We start from the raw sequence: 11,763 nt of genomic DNA, 5'->3' as shown, positions 1-11,763 counted from the left end.
AAATTTAAGGATCATGTAGAGAACATGGGACTTGGGTCCTCCTTATGATTGTATACATACAGTTTATTAATAAAACTCTTATATAGTGATGTTTTCTCATTTTCATGCGCACATCAGTTTGAGAAAATATGTTACATCTGGACCAAGAGTAAACATTGGTTTATTCATTAAGTTAGTTACCACATTACAGATATATACTTGAAAATAAACATGTTGTAATACATAGATGAGACTACTCGCTTTAAGAGGGACTATCTCTATGATGCACATATTTATTTCTTGAGTAAGTTTTCCATGACTCATTTATGCCAATAATCAGTTCTATGGGTCAAGTGGGAGAATGCAACGGTTTCTTATTTTTATTATAATAATTATTAATAATAAAAAACCAATTTTAATGTGGTCCATAGTTTTGGGATTTTGGTTCTGAAAAGGGTATGATTTATTTTGGTTTTAATGTAAATTGATATGACCATTTAATTGGGTGGTAATGAGTTTTAATGGCTTTAAATTCTTGATGGTAGAATCAAGTCTATAATAGTCGTTGGTCCCCAAAGCTTTCTCTCATCACAAAAGAAATACACCATCTATATTGAGAGAGCAAGAGCTTGGAAGAATCAAAGGCAGTGCACTTACAACACTGCAACAATGGTTGAAGGTAAAACCTCTAATTCTATTTCCGCATATTGTTTTATTGATCTTGTTGTTCTTTTGTTATCAGGAACATAGGATCAATATATATGTAAATGAAACTCACTGAAAATACCAAAACAAAACAAATCCAACCCTTTCACACAACAATTACAAACACATATCAACATGAACCAAAGATAAATCACATATCTAACATATGCTTCTGTCTTCCACATAAAATCATAATTAACTCATCAAACTTCTTATTTTTCGCCTTTGCTCAACTTTGAAAACCTTTTAAAAAACGAGTGTGTGCTTTATCCATTTCGATGCGAAATAAACAAAGACTTCAGCCTCCAAAAGCAAGCAGCAAGTAAAGGTTAACCGCTCAAATGCGATCTAAGTCACACTCCTTAAAAGAAACCAACAAGCAATTATTTTTTACATGAACTACATAGCTTTGATTTTCTCATGGCACCATGAGAATACATAGGCACGGGATTCTGAAATCTTGGTGAGCACAATAATAAAAACTTAGGTTTAGTCTTTTTTTTCTCTTTTCTCTCGCATAACCGACTCTTGAACTCGATCTGGTTGTGATGACCATTTCCCTGAGATTTAGCGGGTTTTATTCAAAAAAAAATTATCCTTTGGAACAAATAAATATCGGTTGTTATTCCAGATATGCGACGCGCCTGGGTGATTTTTCGCACCGTAAAAAACGGAAAGGACAATCTTGGTAAATTTGATGCTAAGTCTGATGAAGGAATATTTCTAGGATACTCATCTTCGAGTAAAGCATATAGAGCTTACAATCATATAACGTATTCTGTTGAAGAATCTATTCATGTTGCTTTTGATGAGTCCTTAACCCAAAATACGGGGAATGGTATTTGTTCTGATTTTTTACGTGTTATAACGGAAAACTTGATTGATGACAACATTAACAAAGATGACCTCTTCAAAAAATAACAGAAGAGGACATTAGTAAAGACAAAGAGGAAGGAAAAAAAGGGAGATAAATAAAATACCTCACCTTAGCTGCCTCTAGACTAGATGCAAACGATCATACATTATAGCAAGTACTAGGCAACATTAGGAAATGTCAGTACAAGATCATATGTTAATAGTTTTTGTAAGTATACTACTTTCATATCTAAGATTGAACCTAAGACGATATTTGATGTCTTATTTGACGAGGGATGTTTACTTGTTATGCAATAAAAACTCATTCAATTTAAATGTAATGACAATCGAGATCTTGTCTCGCATCCATCTGATAAAACATTTATTGGAACTAGACGAGTCTTTAGGAACAAACTAGATGAGAATAGAATAATTGCTAGAAATAAAGTTAGGCTAGTTTTCATTCCAACACATAGAGTTGTACTTGTTGAATTCGCTACAAAGACCTTCAAAAATAAGAATCGATTAGATAATCTGAGACGCGTTGTCCTCAATTTTTTTTGCATAAGACGTTAGTCCTCTAGGATTTAATAGATTCTTGTCGAGGATACAAAACTTGCCAGATTAATATTTTGCTTTTTGATCATAAATCTTTGTGAAAATGTATAATGTAAATTGATCCCTTTTTTTCTTTTCTCTCCTTTACTGTACGTACTTTTTTTTATGTTTCATTATCCCACATTCTCTTATATAATAATCATCAATTTTAACATTGTAACATAATAAAATAAAAACTAATAATTTATTACATTCATTCAATTAATTTCTCAATAGTGCTTAGAAGTTTTCAAAGGCTGCATTCAATAACTTATACACAATAAAAACAAAATAAGTTACTCATTCAAAATAATTCATTTGAATTTTAAATCGTCATTAAGAATTATCAGCAGAATAAATGAAACTTAAATTTTGTTGAATATTAGTGAAAACAATATTTTGATGATGATTAGTTAATACAATTTTAAAATAAATAAATAAAATATAATTTATTTATCAAGATATTTTAACTTATAATAATAATTATTTTTTAAATAAATAATAACTACAACAATCCCCCACATATATAAAAAATCATTTTAGAAAAATCAAGAAATTTTTTAAAATTTCTTTGGGTTAACATTTTAGATGTAATACATCAAACTGGTGTAGCAAACTATATGAACCAGTCCTAGAATGACACTCCATCCGTTTTTTATTATAAGTCGTTTTTGACTTTTTTCACGTATTAAAAAATGTAATAATTATGGTATAAAAATGAAAAATTATGAAATCTTTTACAAAATTGTCCTTCATTAATGGTATTGGAAAGACAAATTGATGTAATTGAAAGAAGGGAGAATAATAAATATTTAAGGGTATAATATGAAACACAACAATGATTCATTGGTATTATAAAGCGACTTATATTGTGGTACAAAATATTTTCCCAAAGCGACTTATAATAAAAAACGGAGGTAGTAAAACATAACACAGAGTGACATTGGTGTAGCAAGCTATATGAGCCAAAGACACTTAGTATATGTTAGAGGTCTAACATTCACATCAACCCCCCCCCCCCCCCCCCCCACACACACACACAATTCTTGTTGTTAACGTTGTGGTGCGATATTTGGTCGTGCGCATGCTTGGCTTTTTTGATGAGTGCTCTAGAGATTTTGCCAAGATCTCATGCAAGTGGCCCGACTTGATACTCACATAGGTGATTTCATCAAATGTATGTTGCAAATCATACACCATCCATAACGGATATGAAATTCATTAAAAGCTACAAAAGTTTATCCTCTCTTTAATGCGGTTTATAGCACTTTCTCATTCATACCATAAGAAAGAGATGGAAGAAAATTTAATTAATTAATTTTTTGTGCTAGCAGAACTAACAAGTAATTTGTTATTATCCATATGAACATTCTTCATGGGATCTCCAATCACAAAGGTTGGGTTCCCATCACTTGTTAATTTCAATTAGCTTAAGTATTATTCCTCTTGATGTGTCACAAATTACTTTCCTCCCCAGGGGCTTTGTTAGAGGGTCACCTAAGTTGACTTCTGACTTCACATAATTTATCGAAATTGTTCCACCTTTTAACAAATGTTTTACTATATTATGTCTCAATTGAATATGTATATTTTTACCATTAAATGACTTATTTTTTGCCACGGCTATTTTCGATTCACAATCACAATGTAACAACACTTGTGAAGTTGGTTTTATTCCTAAAGAAATATTATATAAGAGGTTCCTTGACCACTCAGCTTCACTTCCAACCAATTCTAGATCTATGAACTCTGACTCCATAGTTGATCTAGCAATAATGGATTGTCATCACAACTGCATCTCCACCGAGTTTATACAATTACACCTCCACTGAGTGTAAACACATAACCACTAGTAGATTTTGTCTCATCTGAGTCAGATATCCAATTACCATCATAATATCTTTCTATTACATTAGGAAATCCATTATACTCAATACCACAATTCATGGTACCTCTCAAATATTTGAGAACTCTAGAAGGAGCCTCTCAATGATCCTGATTAGGGTTATGTATATATCTATTCAATCTACCTAATGCATATGCAATATCAGGTCGAGAAAAGTTCATTAAATGTAATAAGATCCCAATAACTTGAGCATATTGAGTTTGATCAATAGGATCACCTTTATTCTTTTTTAATTGAGAGTTGACATCATAAGGGGTACTTATCGACTTTGAATAATAATAACCAAACGTCCTTCGAAGTTTCTCAACATAATGTTCTTGGGATAGTATTGTACTACCATCATTGCTTATGATTTTAACTCCCAATAGTATATTTGCTTCACCCATATCTTTCATTTTGAATTTGGAAGCAAGAAATGTTTTAGTTCTAATCACAATATCAGTACAAGTACCAAAGATGAGCATGTCATCAACATACAAACATATAACCACACATTCATTATTCAAAGATTTAGTGTACACACATTTATCAACTTCAATTGATAAAAATCCATTGCTAATCAAAACTTGATTAAATTTTTCATGTCGTTGTTTTGGTGTTTGTTTTAAACCATATAATGATTTAAGAAGTTTACAAACTTTATTTTCTTGACCAGAAACTACATATCCTTCGGATTGTGACATATAAATTTTTTCTTCTAAATCTCCATTTAAAAATGTTGTTTTTACATCCATCTGATGAATAACCAATTTATAAATAGAAGCAAAAGCTATTAAAACACAAATTGATGAAATTCAGGCTATTGGAGCAAAAGTATCAAAATAACCAATATTTTGTTTTTGAGTAAAACCTTTTGCAACTAATCTGGCTTTATATTTTTCAATAGAACCATTAGGAAAAAATTCTTAAAAATCCATTTACAACCAATTGATTTTGCTCCTTTCAATAAATCAACCAAAATCCAAGTATGATTTTTTGAAATTGAATCCATTTCAATTTTAATAGCTTCTTTCCAAATTTTTGAATTAGAAGAAGAAATTGCATCATAAAATGTTTGAGGTTCATTTTCTACAAGATATGTATAAAATCACTTCTGAATGATGTTTCTTTTCTTTGTCTTTTACTTCTTCTTAAATCATCACTTGAATTTTCATTTGAAATATCTAAAGAAGGTTTATCAACAACATTTTCAACTTTAAGAGGAAAAACATTTTCCAAAAATTCAACACTTTTAGTTTCAACAATACTGTTATTAGCAAGCACATCACTTTTAAGAACAAGAAATCTATATGCAACACTATGTTCGACATAACTAATAAACAAACAATCAAATGTCTTAAATACTTCAAAGTTGGTTTATAACCTTTCCATAACTCATGGTGTTTTACCGGTAAGTCTATGTGGAATTCTATTTTGCAAAAAAAAAACGTGGTTAACAAGGCTTCACCCCAAAGGTTGCCCGGTGCATGTGAACTAACAAGCATATCATTCATCATTTCTTTTAAAGTCCTATTTTTTCTTTCAGATACACCATTTGATTGAGGAGAATAAGGGGGAGTTATTTCATGAATTATTCCTTCTTTTTCACAAAAATCATTAAAAGAAATATACTCTCCTCTTCTATCATATCTAACTCTTTTTATTTTTCTATTTTATTGATTTTCTACCTCAGCTTTGTATAAAATAAACTTATTGAACGCTTCATCTTTATGTTTTAACAAATAAACTTGAGTGAATCTTGAAAATCATCTATAAAAGTTATATAATAGTTATTTCCTCCTCTAGATATAGTTTGCTTTAAGTCTCCTAGATCAGTATGAATTAGACTAAGAAGATCAGATTCACGTTGCACAAACATACATTTTTTCTTTGTTAATGTTAATTCTAAACAAATATCACATTTACCATATTGCTTATTATTTAAAGTAATCATGTCAAGGCTTTGCATTCTATTAATATAAGAAGAATTAACATGTCTTAATCTAGCATGCCATATATCATAAGAATCAATCAAGTAAGTGGAAGAAGAAACTTTATTACTCATAACTTCATAAATGTTCAATACAAAGAGTCCCTGGTCACAATAACCTTTCCCCACGAACACATTATTCTTTGTCATTACAATCTTGTCATATTTGAATGACACTTTAACCTCACCCTTGCTCAAAAGAGCCACATAAATTAAATTAGTCCTAATATTAGGCACATGTGAGACTTCACTTAAAGCCAAGGTCTTTCCTGATGTGAGCTTTAACATAACTTTGTCTTTTCCTGAAATTGAAATGGTTCGAGAATCACCAAGATAAACTTGTTCTTATCCATTCCCCATAGTAGTGTAGGAGGTAAAAGACATCTTTATTAACACAAATGTTCCTAGTAGCTCCAGAGTCTACTACCCAATTGTTCACATCAGTCACAATATTTACTTGAGCAATGACAACAATAATAATATCATCTCCTTCATTGAGGTGCATGATGACCTGGATTGAGGTGCATGATAACCTGGATTACCACAAACATAACATTCTCCTCTTTTTTTAAAAGTGGGATTAGTAACACGAGGGATAAAATTATTAAGATTAGGTTTATGATCGGGTTTGTGATCGTACCTCTTTTTATGAAACTTATTCCGAGTATTATTTTGGACCAAATTTTCTCGAGAAACAAAACTTTTGCCTTTGCAACTTTGGTCTCCTTTCTATTAGTATCCTCGATAATGATGTGTATGATCAAATCTGCCAAAGGTAATTGTTTTTTCTTTATGTTTAAGTTGATTCTTGTAATCCTTCCATGATTCTGTCAACTTCTCAATGAGAATTCCAGCAACAAATTGCTCTGGCAGAGTAATGTTTTCAACTTTCAATTCTTCCAACAACTTATGGTAGTCGTTGATCTACATCTTGATATCTTTATCTTCAGACATTTTCCAATGGTAGTAACTTCCGATCATAAATTATTGTTTTCCAGCATCTTCAGTGGTATACTTTAGATTCATTGAATCTCATATCTCTTTTGCTTCCTTGTAAGAGCAATAAGTATCGAACAAATCATTAGAAAGTGCACTTAATATTGTGTGTCGGCATACCTAGTTTGCATGTGTCCATTGATCGATAACTTTTTGAGTTACGGACGACGCTGATTTCAGTTCTGAGAGAGCAGAAGAAACACCAGGCATGTCAAGGATGGAGCGAACACGCTCATACCATCTACGAAAATTTTGACCATTCAAAACTTCAATTTTTGACACATCAAGGAAAGGTTTAGCGAAATTGATCGTCGGCACAATGAGAGTCGATTGTTGTTGAATAGTTTCAATATCGTTGATTTGAGGCTGACGATTGGAGTCATACTGTCACGGTCTTATGCATCTTATGCATCATCCGACGTTGAAGAGGTTGAAAATTAAAAAGTTTGCAATGGTTGTCTCCCAATAACCAATGTCACGGTAGTCACAATCTTTCAAAAAGAAAAAAAAGAAGAAGAAAATCCCGCTAAGTCAAAAATAAAAAAATAATTATGAAATGACTTAGGCAAAAATTAGGGATAACAAAAGAATAAAAAAAATCTTCAGCAAAAAAAAAGTAAGAGCAAAACATTGTGACTACCAATAAAAAGGGCGACTACCACTCAAGCGAACGAAAGAAAAACTTCGTTGATTCCAAAAATCACCAAAATTTATTTCGGAAATTGAATGCACCGACTGAGTTAGCTGAACGTAGGACTAGAGAACATCAAGTAGAATGGTGTGGGCTAAAATCAAATTTTGAGTCTTATATCCTTTATTTCTCAAACCGTAAATCAGACCATGTTACAACCTTCAAAAGACCTAATTAAACCAAAGGTATTCTGAAAGGCATACTATAACAAGGTTGCATAAACCTGGCTCCTAGAGATTTTCTAAAAACATTTGTATTGATATCAAATTTCACATTGTCTTTCACACTTTAAATAATGATTTTGATCTAAAAACTTGCATGCGCGTCGCATTAAAATTACCATTTTTTAGTAAACAATTTTAATCCGCTAATCAGCACCTAACACCAAGGAGGTTGCAATAATGAGTTATAGCATATGGTCCCACCATGGGGCATTCCTCAAAGATCAGTTAACCAATGGAATTCCCTCAAAGATCAGCCAATCAGGGGGAAAATTACTTCAAGACTCGTACTGGGGTATGCCACCTCAAGAGCACAAGAAGTCAATTGCTCCAAGAGATGGTTAATCAAGGACATACGGTTTCAAGACACTGGGGAAAGTCAGGTCGAGATCGTCATATGACAAGATTGCTTAACAACTTGTGATCGGGGAAACCCATGCAAATATCCAATAGATTAGGGCAGAGATATGCTATGAAGGTGCAAGTCCTATTCATGTTTCAAGTTTCTTAGGCAAGTGCATCAACAATCGTTGAGCTTGAACCAGACGTCGTGGAATAATATCATTATAACCTTTTTCCTAGCCTCAAATCTTCCATCTCCCACCACATGAACATTTGGTGAACCATGCATAAATCATGACGCTTCGCTCTAACAAAAAGGTGTGCATATCATCATCGCATAGATCATTGTCATGCATTAATCAAGTCATTTCACTCAGATATCATCGCGTTCGTCTGACATCATCATAAAGCCTTGTAACCTAAGCAATCTTTTTCAAACTCATGATCGCACTTAACTGATCCTCACACGCTCTTGTGTTTGCACTCACTAGAGATAAATCTCACTGGTACTCTACTGTGTGTTTCCCAAACCCAGATTCACTCAATGATCGAAAGTTTTGCTAAAGCGCTGATGCCAAAGTGTTAATCAACTACATTCTTCTTTCAACCAAAATCTTCCTATTATGAAGATAAGTTTTGATACTAGTGAATAATTAGTATAAACATCATTCTCTCTTTCATTTACTCACTTTTTTAATATATGCGAAATAGTCAACTACGTCGTTCATTGTCGGACGGAGGAAATAACATAGAACAAGTTTTCATAGCATATGATCATTCTTTGAAACTCACACTATCACATTTTTCTATATTACATAATTAAACATGGTATAACACATTTCCTTATCATCATTAATGTAAATTTATGTCAAATTTTAATATAAAAAATTACGCCAAATTTCCTATTTAAAATGTACTAATAGTAAATTTATATCAAATTTTGATATAAAAATTATATTTTAAAACTACAGAATTTAATAATAAAATATAAAAAGTTATTTACAATAACATTTTTTGGGAATGGGATGCCACAATTACATGTTTTATGTGTTACAAACTTATTGATATTTGATGAAACTTTGATGATGATAATTTTTATTTCAAAATAAAAATTCCACTTGTACCACTAGTTCATGTGTCAGGGTAAAGTAAAGCTTAAGGTTGTTACTAATGACGGAAGTGTTTAAAGTAATGCTGGATTATTATAATAAATTAAATTTTTAACAACAAGCCGTTGTAGTATAGTGGTGAGTATTCCCACCTGTCACGCGGGTGACCCGGGTTTGATCCCCGGCAACGGCGAAATTTTGTTTTTTTTTTCATTATTTAAATCGTCTTCTTTGTGATAACTAACTGGACAAAAAGCTTACATTATTAATTTTTCTTCCTTAGCGGGAGAACGAAGCTTCGAATCAATTTTCCACTTCAATGGCCACTCTTCCTGCTTCTCCTTCTCCACCTTGGCCAAACCCTAACCCTAATCTCAATTCAATTCCGAACCCTAATTTCCATCCTGATCAATCTCAAACCCTTGACTTCGATTCCCTAATGTCTCCACAATCTCACCATGCTTCCACCGATTCACCGGAGTCTCCCCCCGCCACACCGCCGTCGCTTCTTCAACTCTCCTTTAACCAGGACCACGCCTGCTTCGCTGCCGCCACTGATAACGGCTTTCGCATATATAACTGCGACCCTTTCCGCGAACTTTTTCACTGGGAATTCGGTGGCGGAGGAATCGGCCATGTGGAGATGCTTTTCCGATGTAACATATTAGCACTTGTCGGCGGTGGGTCTCACCCTCAGTACCCTCCCACCAAAGTCATGATCTGGGATGATCATCAAGGTACGTGCATCGGTGAACTCTCGTTCCGTTCTCCCGTTAGCGGTGTTCGGCTTCGGCGGGATCGAATAATCGTCGTGGTGGAGCAGAAGATATTTGTATATAATTTCGCTGACTTGAAGCTGTTGCATCAGATTGAAACCATTGCGAACCCTAAGGGGCTTTGTGAAGTTTCGCACTTGACAGATTCTCTTGTTCTCGCTTGCCCTGGTTTGCATAAAGGCCAAATTCGTATTGAGCACTTTTCCCAGAAGAGGACCAAGTTTATTTCTGCTCATGATTCGAGAATAGCTTGCTTCGCTCTCACGCTTGATGGGCAGTTTATCGCCACTGCCAGCACCAAGGGTACTCTGATTCGGATTTATGATGCTGAACTCGGCACACTACTTCAGGAGGTATGTGCTATGACAAGTCAATTGTGTGATGTTTGTTGTTGATTAATCATGTTTCTTTAATTGGATTAGATACAATTAAGGTTTAATGTCTATGTTTGTTGCTTTATTAATGTTCTGTTGTTTGAAGATTTGAATTTAATATGTGGGCCATTGAGATTTGAGACATTTTGGTTTTCTTGTATAAGTTTATTGGCTGTTGATTACAGGTAAGAAGAGGTGCAAATGCTGCAGAGATATATAGTTTGGCGTTTTCTTCCACTGCTCAGTGGTTAGCAGTTTCCAGTGACAAGGGTACTGTCCATGTTTTTGGCCTTAAGGTTAATCCCAATGTCCCTGAGAATGAAAACTCCCATGGGTCGTCGAGTTCAGATGCCGCCATTGCCTCACCTAGCTCGTCTCGCTCCTTCATTAAATTTAAAGGTAAATCTTTTTGCTGTTTTAATTTTTATCAACTTGAGTATTTCTTTCTATATTGATCATGTTTTAGTTTTATGATCTATTTTTTTCTCGGTTACAAAGCGAAATAGTTGTTAATACAATTAGCTGTTCTTGTTGCTCGAATGTTACTATGCGCTTGCAGGAGTGTTGCCCAAGTATTTCAATTCAGAGTGGTCAGTTGCTCGGTTTCACTTACACGAGGGCACTCAGTACACTGTTGCATTTGGTGTCGAAAAGAATACAGTCATAATTCTTGGCATGGATGGAAGGTATGATACGAGGAAGTGACAAATAATATATCTTGTCTAAGTTTTATACTGGTTCGCTTATAACACAAAGCTACTCCAGTCCACCCGGCCAAGGTGATTTCGCCTTCAACAAGGACTTAATCCACTAATCTTGAAAGATTGATTACAAACAACGTCTAAGAGAAAGATCTCTTAGTCCTCTCAAGTATACAGACTGCACAGAGTCACTTGAGGAAATACAACAAAGATAGAAAACTTATGTAATCTAGAGTGCTTCTAAGATAAACAAATATTACAACAGTAAGAACAAAAAGTGTTTCACGTTTCAAGCAAAAGCTTTGTGAAGATTGAGAGAATAAAACGTTTTTATGTGTGTTGATGTTTCAGTATGTTCTTTTTGTGTTGTTGTACTTATGTCTCTCAATGTTGATTTGCAGTCCTTTATATATAGGATTGAAGTAGTCGTAAAAACTGATGGTCAATAATTTGAATTAATTCCATAACTTATATAGCTTCTTGCCAAGACAACTTTCTCTCCTTGAATGACTACTTTCCAAATATAGTTCCTTTTCATTTGA

General features: G+C 33.4%; 1 protein-coding gene and 1 non-coding gene across 2 annotated transcripts; both read left to right on the top strand.

Moving 5' to 3' along the window:
- Positions 1-9,491: 9,491 nt before the first annotated feature.
- On the top strand, positions 9,492-9,563 carry TRNAD-GUC (transfer RNA aspartic acid (anticodon GUC)). The gene has a single exon. It is a non-coding gene; the product is annotated as a tRNA-Asp (tRNA).
- A 43-nt stretch (positions 9,564-9,606) lies between these two features.
- LOC127132694 (autophagy-related protein 18a) lies at positions 9,607-11,225 on the top strand. The gene is made up of 3 exons (XM_051061660.1): positions 9,607-10,499; positions 10,706-10,919; positions 11,080-11,225. Exons 1-3 carry the CDS (start codon positions 9,690-9,692, stop codon positions 11,223-11,225), a joined length of 1,170 nt encoding a protein of 389 aa, XP_050917617.1. The 5' UTR covers positions 9,607-9,689.
- The last annotated feature ends 538 nt before the right edge of the window (positions 11,226-11,763 follow it).

Source organism: Lathyrus oleraceus, chromosome 3, assembly GCF_024323335.1.
Source record: "Lathyrus oleraceus cultivar Zhongwan6 chromosome 3, CAAS_Psat_ZW6_1.0, whole genome shotgun sequence".
NCBI lineage: Eukaryota > Viridiplantae > Streptophyta > Magnoliopsida > Fabales > Fabaceae > Lathyrus > Lathyrus oleraceus.
Note: the sequence above shows the minus strand (reverse complement) of the source record. Positions and strands in the feature narration are given on the sequence as shown.

What these genes read in the sequence shown, in the direction of transcription:
- LOC127132694 (XM_051061660.1), top strand. Translation starts at nt 9,690, where the DNA reads ATGGCCACTCTTCCTGCTTCTCCTTCTCCACCTTGGCCAAACCCTAAC. An exon ending in TCGGCACACTACTTCAGGAG is followed by an intron (nt 10,500 to 10,705) that starts GTATGTGCTATG and finishes TGTTGATTACAG; the next exon opens with GTAAGAAGAGGTGCAAATGC. An exon ending in CTCCTTCATTAAATTTAAAG is followed by an intron (nt 10,920 to 11,079) that starts GTAAATCTTTTT and finishes ATGCGCTTGCAG; the next exon opens with GAGTGTTGCCCAAGTATTTC.